General features: G+C 38.3%; 1 protein-coding gene across 2 annotated transcripts in view; it reads right to left on the bottom strand.

Annotated features, from left to right (window-relative positions):
• Positions 1-10,899: 10,899 nt before the first annotated feature.
• The window catches only part of LOC102589940 (uncharacterized), a 7,841-nt gene continuing 3,316 nt past the window's right edge, over positions 10,900-15,424 (bottom strand). For both annotated transcript variants that reach the window (XM_015303724.1, XM_015303727.1), the window contains exons 3-8: positions 14,278-14,814; positions 13,218-13,276; positions 12,832-13,088; positions 12,434-12,714; positions 11,131-12,312; positions 10,900-10,979 (exon numbers count right to left, since the gene is read on the bottom strand). In XM_015303724.1, the coding sequence (XP_015159210.1) occupies positions 10,941-10,979; positions 11,131-12,312; positions 12,434-12,714; positions 12,832-13,088; positions 13,218-13,276; positions 14,278-14,814 (2,355 nt within the window). In that variant the 3' untranslated portion in view covers positions 10,900-10,940. The remainder of the gene's footprint in view (positions 10,980-11,130; positions 12,313-12,433; positions 12,715-12,831; positions 13,089-13,217; positions 13,277-14,277; positions 14,815-15,424) is intronic.

Below are 15,424 nucleotides of genomic sequence, written 5' to 3'. Positions count from 1 at the left end.
ATAACAATCATCGACAACAAAACAACGTAAAGTCCAAGACTGTAAGTTTTAGTGGTTTCTCGAGTCAGAGCAGCGATGATGCAGAATCAGACGGTGAAAATAATATTGGTTCAAATCAATCAAGACATGTACAATTTATATCATGAAACCATACATCAAGATACATGGACTTATGTTACCAAGGCACCTCTAAGGTTTCTAAATAAGAGTACACTGAGGCTCTTTCATAACTATGGATCTTATTTATATTTTTTGGTATCCTTCATGAGTACTCTTTGGATATCTGGCATTGTCATGATTCAATATTTATTTCTTTTAGAGAAAGAAATACAAGAACAAAAAGGGGAAATTACATTGAAATCAATCTTTTCGTTATCTATTTACTTTGGTTGGTTAGAGTTCGATTCTTCACGTTGTGATCCCCTCTACAATTATTTTTTAAGAGTAGATAAGACTTAAGAGTTCTTTTTGAAACTTCATTGTGCCCCAAATGAAAGAGGGAATTTAAATTTTCAAACTTTCTGAAAATATCATCTCCTTAACCAACCAGAAATACACATTTAATTTTTGGATTAAACATCATAGCAAATGCTTTAATATTTTAGAAACAGATCGATTTCATTGATGATGTACCGATTGTTAAGTGGATTGAATCACAAGTTTCGCGAATGAACCATTGAAAATTTAAAATATGCAATCATATGGTAAATTTTCTTATGGTTGGCCTGAGCTTGAAGATTTGAGGAAGCATATATATAACAATACATTGTGGAATTAAAGGTGATCGCAAAATTGACTTCTTTAGAAACATACTTATTCTTATGAGCTTTGATATGGTGGTAGAGTTGGTCAACATAATGTCTAAGAGTGCATATTGCATTAAGGTCAAGGATGGTGTGTGATGTCGCCCAAGTTACAACTTTTAAGTATGTATAAAGCAGTCGCTGTCAAATATAGAACTCAACTAGGTTGAGCACGAATCTCTGTGGCGAGAAATTACAATTTATGCAAGAATTCACTTTTATGATCACTATTTCGAATAGGGTTTGTTGGGAATATTTAAGAATGATTTTTAATCTACGACTCATTAATAAAGAAGAACTAGAGTTATGGTATTCAAATGGCCATGGGGCGGGGTGGGTTAAACTTAACCCGCCCGCATAACAACTTTTTTCATTTTCAACCCGCCTCACTCCGCATAACAATTTTTAACCTATGTAAGTAGATTATCACCATAAGATCTCAAATCCTTAAATGGAACACAAGTATCAAATCTTATGTAGGCATGCGACCGCATCACTTCCTCCACATTAGCATCAATTTCTGGCAGCGATCTATTTGCTTACTTTCAGCTCCTTTTTTGCACCTCTTTACTTTGTTTCAGCCCAAACACTTGTATATTAGCTTATCCGTATCATTTTTATTCAAAATATATGTGAAATGATCCTCAAAATTTAGCTAAAACATAGTAACCATCTTGTACTTCAAACTTTTGTTCGACAACAACTCACCGTACACCATGCAGACTCAATGCCTTAGCAACACTAATTGGACAGGGTTACACTAAGGTTTGCTTAGAAGGTCTAATCAGAATCTAAAACTCATTCATTCAAAGAACAATTTGTTCAAAATCAAAGACTTTTCATGCAAATATGTAGTCCAATTGAGGATATGAACATATCAAATCCACTCATTCTCTCAAAGAAGACTCATCGAGTATGACATGCATAAGTTATCACATTTTTAAGCATGAAAGTATGATTCATGCATAGAAAATTTTCTTAAAACGATCTATTACAACAATTGAATGAGGTATGAAAAAACAAGAGTAAATATGCGCTCGTTACCTCACTTATCTGAGACCTTCATACTATTCAAATCTCATCAATTAATTAATTAATTGCCAATATAAGCACTCCAATAGAGTCAATAAAGTCTAAACATGTCTTCAATTCGATGTCCAAACGAGTACAAAATAGTATTGCCCTTTCTCAAAGTCTCGGAACGATTTCAGTCTGTTCAATCTACATATAAGCGAACTATTTTGCAAACACTCATATTGCTATACTATTATCTTGGACCCAAAAAATTAACTCTGAGCCCCTAAAGTCAAAACCGTTAGTTTTTTCCAAAATTGAGTTGTCCATTCCTCAAGAAATTCATGTCTGAAATCTCAGCTGAAATCGACTTTGAACTGACCTTCAAATTATTTTAGGGCTAAAATCTAAACTTGCACATCAAATTTGAAAATCAAACCATGAAAAATAAGTTATATTTTTACAAAAATCATAAAAAAGATATATAAAACATATATCCGATACTTATATGAGAAAACACATTGAAAATCACTGTAATTTGAACTCGCTAGTTCCCAAAATGTTGAATATACAGTAATTTCAAATGTCTTTTTTATAAAAAAAAATTATTTCTCATTTGGTGTCTGAAACTCACATTGGAGTCTTTTTTATACTCAAGGTTGCCGCAATTGCTGCATTGTTATCCACATTTGTGGTGAAAACTCTGGATTTGCGGATCCACCAAAACTCAACAAAAGCCCTTCAAGGTAAAATGGGCATAACTTTCTCTTGCCACCTCAAAGTTTGATAATTCTTTTGCTATGGCTCTGAAATCACGATACTAATCTAATGATTCAATCAAAATATACATTTTTTAGCTTATTTGTTTCATGTGGTACCTTTTATGCTCAAAATGACATCAAAACATCAAATACGGGCGCAACACTATCAAAACTTGTCCGAGACTCATTGTAATTTAACCAAAACTTGTGCACAAGTCCAAAATCACCATAAAATCTCTTAAACTGTTGATCCAAGTTTTTTCAGTCAACAAGTTGATCATGGGCAACTGTCATCTTAAATTCAACTACAAGTTAACTCAAGCATCCAAATCACTCTTGCGCCCCTAGGGACCCACACAAACAATTCGACTAAATCATCATTTGAACTTAATGATGTAAAGACTCAATAGGTTCTGAAAAATGATACTTTATTAATGAAGGCCGAAAAGTATTAAATAGAGTTACAAAGAACTAATAAGACTCCTAAAGTAACTGAACTACATAAATAATAGATGCTGATCTAGCTAATGTTGATTCCTAAATAAGCAAGGACTATGAAACACTAATACCGACTTAATTATTAACTACTGTCTTAACTGACTTCTGATGCTCCAATACACCCCCTCAAGTTAGGCGATGGGTCACTAACCCTAACTTGAATAGATTATTCTCAAATGTAGATTTATGCAGTGCCTTGGTGAGACTGCAGTGGCGGAGTCAGGATTTTCAATAAGGGGTTCAAAATCTGTAGAAATAGACACACGAAATAGCCGAAGGAGGTTCGACATCTACTATATATACATAAAAAATTATTTCAACCATGTATAAATAATATAATTTTCCACCAAAGGGGGTTCGGAAGAAAGATGAGTTCATGGCTTTGGAACAAGGTGGTATGCATGTGGCTACTTATTAGGCTAAGTTCCATGCTTTATCGAGATAAGCTACGCAATTGGTGACTACTGAGGAAGAAAGGATCCTCTTATTTGTTAAGGGACTAAACTCTGAGTTGCAGGTGTTGTCTGTTCATATGACCTCTGCAGGAAAAAAGCTTCAATGAGGTAACAAATTTTGTAAAGAAAGTGAAGGGGGTGAAGCGAGACGGTCAAGCTAAGTCATTGGCTAAGAAGGCCAAGAATTCAGGTAACTTTCAGGGTTCTTACTCCAGAGGTTCAGGGAGACCGACACTTACAGCCCGACCAATTCAGTCCGCTCTGCCCGCTTCTACAGGTAATTACTCGGGATATCCACCTCAGAATTTGATTCAGGATAGCCAGGGAGCCGCACCTTCGACGGGCAGCAGGCTATCTTTTGATCGCACTTGATATAACTTGGAGAACCTAGACATATGAGGAGAGATTATCCCCACCCGCGCATGATGGATTCCGCGCAACAACAGACTAGAGTAGTACTGGTACCCGCGGGAAATGGTAATAATGGTCGAGGGCATCCACAAGGTGGGTGAGGAGGAAATCAGTGAGGCCGCGGAGGTAGGGGAAATGGTAACGCAGGCTGAGGTACAGTGCAGCCAGGCAGGGAAGTCTCCTGTCAAGATGACAGGGCTCAGTGTTACGCCTTTCCGGGCAAGAACGAGGCACAGTCTTCTGATGCACTGATCACAGGTACTATTCTTGTCTGTGACCGGATGGATGGCTAATATGTTATTTGATCCGAGTTCTACTTATTCTTATGTATCTGTGCGATTTGCCTCAGAGTTTGATATGAATTGTGATATACTTGATGCCCTCATCCATGTTTCTACCCCCGTTGGAAAGTCTGTCATAGTAACTCATGTCTATCGTGCTTGTCCTATCTTGTTTATGGGTTTTCATACTTGGACTGATATGGTGATTTTGGATATGACTGACTTTGACATAATCTTAGGCATGACTTGGTTGTCCCCCTATTATGTTGTTCTTAATTGTGATACTAAGTCTATGACTCTAGATATTCCAGGAAGGGAAAAATTAGAGTAGGAAGGGGTGTACAAGCCTAAGCAAGCTAAGATCATATCCTCCATTCGGGATAGAAAACTGGTGGGGCAGGGTTGTTTGGCTTACTTGGCTCATATTCGGGATGTGGAGGTTGATTTTCCCTCTATTGAGTCTATTCCGATGGTGTCAAAATTTAGAGAAGTGTTTCCTAATGATTTGCATGGTATGCCTCCGGATAGAGATATAGATTTCTGCATTGATTTGGAACCTGGTACCCGCCCCATTTCTATCCCTCCATATCGCATGGCTCCGGTAAAATTGAGAGAGCTTAAGGCTCAAATCCAAGAACTTCTTGATAAATGTTTTATCCGTCCTAGTGATTCACCATGGGGTGCTCCTGTCTTGTTTGTTAAGAAAAATGATGGTAGTATGAGAATGAGTATAGATTATCGGCAATTGACTAGGGTCACCATTTGAAACAAGTATTCATTGCCTCAGATAGATGATCTTTTCGACCAATTGTAAGGTGATCAGTTTTCTCTAAGATTGATCTAAGTTCTAATTATCATCGGTAGGCCTGAGGATGTACCCAACACGGCATTTAGGACCCGCTATGGGCACTATGAGTTTTTAGTGATGTCATTTGGGTTGACAAATGCGCTTGCAGCTTTCATGAGTTTGATGAATACGGTGTTCAAACTCTTTCTTGATTCATTTGTTATAGTATTTATTGATGACATCTTGGTTTATTCAAAGAGTAAGGAAGAGCATGCTGACCATCTTCGTATTGTTCTGGGTGTTCTTGGGAAACAAAGGTTGTATGCGAAATTTTCTAAGTGTGAATTTTGGTTGAACTCAGTTGCCTTTTTTGGGCATGTAGTTTCAAAAGAAGGGGTAATGGTAGATCCCCAAAAAAATTGAAGCGGTTAAGGATTGGATTCGGCCTAACTCTGTGACGTAAGTTAGGAGTTTTGTGGGGCTCGCTATCTGCTATATATCGTCGATTTGTGAAAAAACGTTGCTTCTATTGCCACACATTTGACAAATTTGACCAAAAAGGATATACCTTTTGAATGGACTAAAAAATGCGAGAAGAGCTTTCAAAATCTCAAGACTCTTTTGACCACCGCACCTATTCTAGCATTACCGGTTGAAGGTAAGTATTTTATTGTATATTTTGATGCTTCACATTCGGGTTTTGGTGCTGTGTTAATGCAGGATAAGAATGTCATAGCCTATGCATCGCAACAATTGAAGGTGCATGAAAGGAATTACTCAACGCATGATTTGGAGTTGGCAGCGATAGTGTTTGCTCTTAAGATCTGGCGACATTACCTCTATGGTGTCAAGTGTGAGGTGTTTACTGATCATCGTTGTTTGCAACATGTGTTCACTCAAAAGAATCTAAATTTGAGACAAATAAGGTGGATGGAGTTACTTAAGGATTATGATGTCACCATTCAATACCATCCAGGTAAGGCTAATGTAGTGGCAGACGCTTTGAGTCGAAAAGTGGTGAGTATGGGTAGTCTAGCTTGCTTGAGTGCATCCAAGCGACCTTTGGCTAAGGAAATTCAAACCTTGGAGTCTAAGTTCATGCAGTTAGGCATCTCAGAGAAAGGTAGGGTGTTAGCTAACATTGAAGTAAAGGCCACGTTCATTGAGGAGATCAAGGCCAAACAGTTTGAGGATGACATTTTGAATGAGCTTAGAAAGAAAACAGTGTTTGGCAAGGCACAAGAGACCACTCTTGATGCGGGAGGTGTTCTTAGTTTTAAAGGAAGGATTTGTGTTCCTCGAGTACGTGACTTGATTCAGAATTTGTTGACAAAATCCCATGGTTCGTGATATTCCATTCATTCGAGTGTGACCAAAATGTACCGAGCGACTTTATTAGTGGACTGGCATGAAGAAAGATATAGCGAAATTTGTGGTTAAGTGTCAAAATTGGCAACAAGTAAAATATGAACACCAAAGGCCTGCAGGTTTGCTTAAGAGAATGTCAATTTCGAAATGGAAGTGGGAAAGGAAAGTTATGGATTTCGTAGTTGACCTTTCCAAGACTTTGGGAAAGTTTGACTCTATTGGGTTATGGTTGATAAATTGACTAAGTCAACCCATTTTATTCCGGTCAGAATAGATTATAATGCATAGCAATTGGCTAAGGTGTATGTAAAAGAGATCGTGAGGTTGCACGAGGTGCCCCTTTCTATCATCTCAGACTGTGGTATGTAATTCATATCCAAGTTTTGGAGAAAACTACATGATGAATTGGGCACACAACTCACTTTTAGTACAACTTTCCATCCACAAACAGATGGGCAGTCAGAGAGGACTATTCAAGTGTTAGAAGACATGTTGAGGGCATGTGTGATTGACTTTGGGAAACATTGGGATAAGTTCTTACCTTTGTATGAGTTCTCCTATAATAATAGTTACCACTCCAACATAGATATGGCACCGTTTGAGGCATTTTATGGGAGGGGATGTGGATCCCCCATAAGATGGTTTGAGGCTGAAGATCTTAAACCTTTCAATTTGGCTAGGTAATAAAAAATTTGTTTGGGTTTGCTGATGTTGTTTTGGGATCGAGTGACAGCACGTGTAGGAGGAAAGGAACAGATAGGCGGTGAAGTAGCGAGTTCCAAATCAGTGATAGGACTGGCTAGCCGAGGGTCCAGGTGGGTTGACGGGTTGGTGTTCCGAAGTTGATAGACAATGAGAGGAGACGAGTTGCTATGTGTGTTTAAAAGGGAAAGGCGTGTGTGAATTTATGGGGAGGCGTGGTGGTGGGAGACACTGGGCAGTAGGTACAGAAGATGGGTTTTGGGAAGCGGGAATTATAAGAGATGAGGGAGATGGAAATTTACCTGGAGAAAGGAAAGGTGCAGGAGGTGAAGCTGTGTTCGCCACTAATGCATTGTCGGATGAGGACTGGAGTATGAGTTGCCTTGAGACTTGGCTGGAGAAGGAGCAGACGATGACAGAAAATTTGTTATTGTGCGAGCTTCTAATTCTAATAGGGGGGAAGATCTGTAACTATAGGAATTTTGGGCGTGGGGTCTAAAGAATTTGGCATTGTGGTTTTTGCCCATTCTAGGTGAGCTGATTTAATGGTAGTATTGGAGAACAAATTTTTAAATGGAAAAATATGCTCAATAAATTGCACATTGCGGGATAAATACACCTTTGTAGAAATTGGATCAAAACATTGGTGACAGTGATGAGATAAGGAGAATCTGAGATAGACACACGGGGTAGATTTTGGTTCAAGTTTATTTTTGGAGTATGGTTTACGCCATGGATAGCATAAACAACCAAAAATCCGTAGGGAGTTATAATCGGGTGATTTACCAAGTAATCGTTGAAATGGAGATTGTCTATCTAGGTGAGAGGTTGGCAATCGATTGATGAGGTAGACACTATGATGACACGCGAAAGACCAAAATTGGGGTGGAAGGGATGCCTCATGTTAGAGTGTTTTTGCAGTTTCAACGATATGACGATGTCGTCGTTCTACAAGTGCAACTCGTTAAAGCGTATAGGGTGGGGTGGAGAGGTGTTCAATGTTGTGAAGTGAAAGATAAGAGTCAAAGACTTTTATACTCTCCTCCGCCATCAGTATACAATGATAAAAAATTTATGTCAAAATGTTTTTCCATCAAAGGATGAAATTTTTGAAAGATGTCTTTGACTTCACTTTTTTTAGTTAATGTGTAGAGCCAAGTGTATTTTGTATATTGGTCAACAAAGATACAATAATACAGCTTCTTGTCAAGAGATAAAATCGGTGATGGCCCCCATAAATAACTAAAAATAATTTGAAGCGATTTAGAGCTACACATTGATAATTGAGTAAAAGGATGTCGATGGGCTTTATTAGATTAACAAGAATTGCAATGGAAGAGTTTGTCTCACTCATGAAACGGTAGCGAGAATTTATTTAAAATAAACCTAAGAACTCTAGAGTGAGGATGACCAAGACGTTGATGCCAAGTAGTGAGAGAAATGGATGGTGCAGTCATGTGAGCTTGAGGATGTGAGACAGGCCACTTATACAGTCCATTGTTGGTCCGGCCGTGCACCAACGGTTTTCGCGTTTTCAAATCCTTCACAACAAAGTCAAAAGAAAAAAATTCAATAGACTTTAGATTGTCTTGACAAAAGTTAGAAACATATAGAAGTTTGCGTTTAATGGAAGGGGCACACAAAGTGTGGGTTAACTTGAAAACATTGTTTGATGCATTTAATTGAGTAGAACGAGTGTGAGAGATGGAAATTTTCTTACCATCATCCATGGATACATCCTCGGTACCATGGTACGATTGTAGATTGTGTGATTATGTTGTGATGTGATGGGTGGCTCTTGAATCAACTATCCAAGGGTCGGATGCAGTAGTAAACCCAGTTGCATAGTTGGCTTTGGCTTCAAAGTGATTGTGAGACTCCGAGCGGTAGACATTAGTGGTGTGGCCAATCCTATTACATAGTTGACATCGAGTAACACCATTTGAATTTGAGTTGGACTGCCATTGTGGTGGAGTATTTGGATGTGAGTTCTGGCACCATTGTTGAGAATTGTTGGTCTGCCTGCGACTGTTGCGATTATTGGTATTGGATTATTGGTATTGGATTTGGTGGGAGTAGCGATTGCAGCAGTGATAGGACTAGACAGTTTCTTAGCATCCTCATGGCGAAGGAAAAGTTCATAGTCCAGTAGTTTTTCAAACAATTCCTCATAGGAGATAGTCGTATCACGTGCACGAATGGCAGCAGAGATCTCACGAAACTCAGGACCTAGACCACTGAGTATTTTAACGATGAGTTCAGGATTGGACACAGGAGCACCAGCACTGGCTAACTCATCCGAAAGAGACCGAATAGTGTAAAGATAATCAGTAATGAAGCGAGATTCTTTAGTGACACGGGCAAGCTGATCACGCAAGCTAATCACGCAAACTAAAGACTCAAGTTTGAGATTTTTTCGCATAAGTGGTATGTAAAGCATCTCAAGCTGATTTAGCCGAGTCAGCGGCAGCAACAGTAGGAGCAATGGTGGGTTCGACAGAAGCCATGAGGGTATTCTGGATGAGTTTGTCCTGACAGAACCAAGTTAAGAAGGTAGGATTAGGAGATGTGTTCATGCCTAGGGTAATCGTGCGATTGGGGGCTAGAGTAGTCCCATCGAGATGGCCAAAGAGGTTGTAGCCATACATAAGCATGGAGAATTGGGCTTTCCAGGTGGCGAAGTTGTGACCACCGCTTAGTTTGAGGGGTAATTTGGACACAGGATTGAACTGAATGATACTGTTGGTACCCATCGTGTTATCAGCATTGACAACTTTAGGATTGTTGCCATTGTGATTGGTCATGTTGCTGATCTGCGTGAGGAGAAGGAAGGAAAAAAAATTGGATCGTTCTCGTTAGAGCATAAGAGCCCTGATACCATGTAAAGACTCAATAGGTTCTGGAAAATGATACTTTATTAATGAAGGCTGAAAGGTATTAAATAGAGTTACAAAGAACTAATAAGACTCCTAAACTAACTGAACTACATAAATAATATCTGTTGATATAGCTAATGCAGATTCCTAAATAAGCAAGGATTATGAAACACTAATACCGACTTAATTATTAACTACCGTCTTAACTGACTTCTGATGCTCCAATAAATGAAACTGTCAAAATCAATTTCAAGCTTGTTTACCCAAATAATTGACTTTGATCGAACTTCAACCGACTTCAAATTTTAGAAGGAAAAATCTTTTTGGCCAAAATGATATTTACCTATGTTATTTTACATTTTTAAATATTTTTATCCTTTTAATTTTAATACCTTTTACGAAAAAAATGATCAATTTATTTTAAAATAAAAAAATATTATAATTTTTTTAAATTTTTGATTAAATTCTGACTATTTAGCATTACCCATTTTAGAATTTATTCACCGCAAGCATATGGTTTGCCTCGTTTATCGTGTCATCCTTTTCCACAAGTCATAAACCACATTTCAAGGCTATAGAGAAGGTCTTGTAGGAAGAAGGGATCCTAGAAGTCAAAAAAGACTGCAGATACATTACATAAAATCACTTTTTTACTGCGCATAGTACACTACTTTACCTTTTAGTTTAAAGTGTAGATATAATTAACTCTCCCTACAAACAGTAAATCTGTCATGTCACTATCATTCTTGACTCATTTTTTTTCGTTACTATGATCCAATCACACTATTATTTGGGCCACATTTAACACTCCTAGAAAAATTATTAGTCATTAGTTTACCAAATATCACAAAATGCGTTCCTTCATGCCAAACTCTCACTATTATGATCATCAGCCTGGACTTTTATCACATTTTGCAAAGGTAGAAAGCTTACCAGCCTTGAGTTTATGAAGGAGTTTGGATTTGCTTGGCTTTGATCCAATCCCTAATTAGGAACTAAAGTGTGTTTACAACATACAGCTACCTGCAAATAGCTAAAATAAGAATTTGGGAAAATAAAAACTACCTCATTCAGCTAATCTCGCCCTCAAGAAATAGCTGAGATACTCAAACTACTTTTATACAAGCTTAACCATTGTTGAATTATGAAATCCCAACTTAAGCTAATGCCTTACATTACAATCATCTGATATCGTCTCCTCTGATGAGGCGTCGCTATTGATGACAATCAGCTCAACTTTTTTATCTGCTTCTGACTTACAATGTTGCTTCCCCTCTCTCATAGGGAGATGAGCACAATCAGCATTACCATTATTCAGCTCAGTTTTTGGTGTAGTGTACAAGTCGCTCAGTCTGTTCATTGATTCATAATGAGCTTGGTTAGGTTCAGAAAACGGTGGACCAATCCATGGATGGATAAACCATGAAGAATCTGGGGCAAATCCAGGAGGCCTGGGTGGGATAGCAACCACTTCCTTAAGCCAGTGAGGCAAATTACCTACTTCAGACACTCTGTTCATAATTCGAGAACTGAATGAACATTCAACACCTGAACCTGCAGAGTTCTCGGATTGATTGAATCTAGCTCTTTTGTGTTTTCCCCTGAGACAGAGAGAATCTAAGGTCCCTACATTTGTTGTAGCCAGGTGAAATAATTTGTGCGAAGTATTTTGAACATTTGGAAAATGAAATGGTATTTGGCTCTGGATGTTCCCCTCTGACTGGGAATGTGCATGCCCAAGTGAAAGTTGAACATCATCCATACCATGGGATGAAACATCAGCTTTATGTAACTGTCTCACAGGGGAAATGGATTTTCCATGTAAAAGTTTCGACTGTTCCTCCATCCACCGTTCTGCCAAGTCTGTTGGTGTCCTCCAGGAAAAAAAGCGCAGTCTTGGATCCCTCAACATCACATCCCAGTTACCTCTTCCATGCCGCCTCACACCAATCCAAAGAGAATCTAGCTCCTCTTCTGACCACATGGTTGGAGACCCTAATTTTTCTGCAAATCTCCTCTTGTTTCCGTTTTGAGATCTTGCTCTATTAAGAATGTTATCCAGGATCATTTGATGTCGGTGAAGCATTGATGCATCAACAGAAAACTGAGAAGCTGCTCCTTGAATGAATTCGCTTGGTTGATTCCATACGTCAGCCAACTGTGAGGATCTCGAAACTAAAGCTTGACTTGGCAGTGACAAACCAAGAAAATCTGAGGATTCTGCTATAGTAAACGCACAATGTCTCTTGTCTTCTAACGAGGAAGCTTTTCCTTCTTTAGAATTAGCATGAGCACTCTCATTTTCCTGCAGGCTTGCTAATGGGAAAAAGTTGTAGGTTCTATCTTCCGACAAAAGCTGAAAGCAAACAATTTAATGCATCTCAATCAAACGTCAAAGACTCAATTGGAAGTGCACAGCATCACAGAAAACTGGTAGAGATTGAGATGAGCAGCAGTTTCTTTAACACTACACATACCTGCAGTAAATCACTCTTCGAAGAACTGCCTGCACAACTATCAACCATTGCTTTTCCAGATAAGCAACCAGCTTCAGGCAACTCTGCATGAATTGGAGTTATCTTCTTGGGCTTGTTGTCAAGTAATTCCAAACTTTTATCAGAAGGCACCCTATGTAAAACCGTGGAATCATTTCCATTCAAGGAGCAAGGAGGGTTCAGCTGAACTTCCAGTGCAGTTGGAATGAGGTGTTCATCAGATGCTTGTTCTGACCTATTGCGGTCCATTTTGTCATCACTATCTGAACATGGTAATTTAAAACAGAAGCATACTGAGACACATAAAATTCATGAACACAAGCTCCTATAAAAACATATATCTTAAATCCAGGAGGATAAAACCAAATAAAAATACATACCACAAGGTATAGATATATCTAAAGCTTGGGAACCACTGTTACTTGCAACCTCTAAGGGAGACGATATTGGCACTTCAGTTCTGGACAAACCATCAAAAGAAGGGTCCTGAGGGCTATGAAATGATGACTCCTTGAAAGCATCTGAAGCAACACCGTCATCCAAACCAGAGAAACCTACTCCAGAATTTGGATCAGCTACTTCGTCGATTGGTGGAGCTTCCTTCACTGAGATAGGCTGTTCATTAACATCTAACAATCTGTACAAGCAAAATCCAGGAATTAAAATTGAATATCTTCAACTAGGTTACATTTCCAGACACGAATCTTTCATTAAACCTGTCCCCTAACTTCACTATAAGGCAAGAGTAGACGATAGTTAAGCTTACATCTTCATCTGTGAAGGAGATCCAGCACAAGCACGATAAGTGTGACCTCCGTTGGTTGTCTATAACAAAACAAAAACTTGATTAACATTGGAATCACATGATTTTCTAGAGAAATAATTAGCATGTCAGTCTTCATCGGGTGTTTAGTAGGACAGCAAAAACGAACAGAGCAGCAAGCAGGTTCCACCAACCTGAGTTATCAATGCCTTCACATAGCTTAACATGTCAAAGGAGAAAACCAAGTAACCAGTTCAAGCAGGATGCAGAAAAAAAAGTCTCATGCAAAGTGAATTTGTCTCTCAAATTACAGAACCTGTAGGCTAGTATCTGCAGTTATAGGAAAGCAAGTAAATTTACATAATCCATTTGAAATACTTTGGTTGAGCCTTGTCTGGACATAGAAAAAGAATGTTCTGTTTTTGCACAGTTGTTTTGTTTTCTTATACAAATATTTTTTATTTTATGTTTCTGAAAATAAAAACAAAAAAAACTCTCAGAACATCCCAAAATAATATCTCCTAAAACCAAATCCAAACATACATAGAAACAAAACAAACAAACTAAATGAAAACCAAGAAATATTAGTCTAAGTGCCCTCAAAAATAAAATAAATCTAGACATCAATTTAATACCCTATATTGCAAAAGTCAGCAGAGTCTAGGCTTCAATCTGCATGCTCATGGTTACTAAGAACTCGTACAAGAAACACAGAATATAATATTTGTAACAGTCGAAGGAAAAATGGGATGAGTATAAATATTTGTCTCATGTATTCAAAGTAAGAGTCTAGAGAAATACTATGGCTATCCTACAAATGCATAATCTATTTGTGTTTTTGTTTCTGCCATTTTTGCACTTTTAGTTTAGGAATACGAATAACTATAAAATAAATTAGAAAAGATTATGAATAATCAGCATTGATCTCCGAAAACTGGTTAGATATGTTTCAGATTATGAATAAGTTTAATATGACACACTTTCTAGTATCATCTAAAAATCAACTGACAAAAGTTCTTTTCATTACTAGCAATGAAGTGGCTTGTCTAGGATAAGGATTAACCTCTGGATGCTTAAAATCTGCTGAAAGATCCACCGAGCAACTCTTAGCAACTGATTTTTCAGTGTCATGAGGAGCGACAAGACATGCAGTATTTACAACTGATAAGCAAGCAACATCTTCAGCTTCAAGATTGCCCTTGGCAGCTGCCCAGCCTGCATCCTTGTCCCGCTTGGCTCTTCGCTGAAAAGTAATCAGACTGGAAGACAATTTACTTGTACTAACTGCATTTACAGAGGGGATCAGAGAGATATCTTTTAGTGTGTCAGCTTCTTCCGGACTCGGTTTTACCAAATCAGAGGAATCAGAATCCTGAAGATTGCATCCCCTCTCACCACCAGAACTTGGGGAGACCAAATCCTGTTCTCTCGAAGAATTCAATCCTGTCAACGGGGAACGAGAAAACTTCTGGGTGCACTTACTATCACATAAACTGCCTGAAATAATGCAAGAACATAATCTCTTCTGTGAACTCCTCGATTCTCCTTCAGAGAGAGGCCCTTTGGAACCCTTTGAAGACTGAACTTCTTCAGAATTATCCTGCAAAGATGAATGACAATTAAGCAACTTGGGAAGTTTAGGCAAGAAGAAGATTGTTTCAATGAAAATCACAATGCCACCAAAAGTCACATTGAAGCTCAAAATCCATCTCTCAGGCTAAGCTTGACTATCTAACAGTCACAGTCCCTAAAAAGTCATAATAAAAATCCTGAACACATCATACAAGAATAAAATAATTTCAATAACTCAATTACCCATCTGCTATCTTGATTTTGACAAGGAACAGGCATTTAAATGTGCAAGTTGATACAAATAATTTTTCAATGGTGCGCACTATTTTCATCCTTAAGAAATACAGAAGTAAACTTAAAGAGAATGAAATCAACTATGTCCAATCAGTTGTTTCTGCATAAGATGCATGTACGGTTGTTCAATTCTATCCTTTTTTCTATTATTTATCTTTCTTTTCTCTTTGCTTTATCATGCAAGATAGGGGAAGCAGGAAATGTGCATAGCGTAACTTGAAGAAATTTAAAGGGATTATGGTGATCCAGCTAGGCTACAACTGAGCAGCAGGGAAAGAAGTATAGTTCAGATGGAGTGATGCAGCAGGATTTTTGAGGGGGGGGGGGGGGGGGGGGGGGGGAGG

This window comes from Solanum tuberosum, unplaced genomic scaffold, assembly GCF_000226075.1.
Source record: "Solanum tuberosum cultivar DM 1-3 516 R44 unplaced genomic scaffold, SolTub_3.0 scf00018, whole genome shotgun sequence".
Classification (NCBI taxonomy): domain Eukaryota; kingdom Viridiplantae; phylum Streptophyta; class Magnoliopsida; order Solanales; family Solanaceae; genus Solanum; species Solanum tuberosum.
Note: the sequence above shows the minus strand (reverse complement) of the source record. Positions and strands in the feature narration are given on the sequence as shown.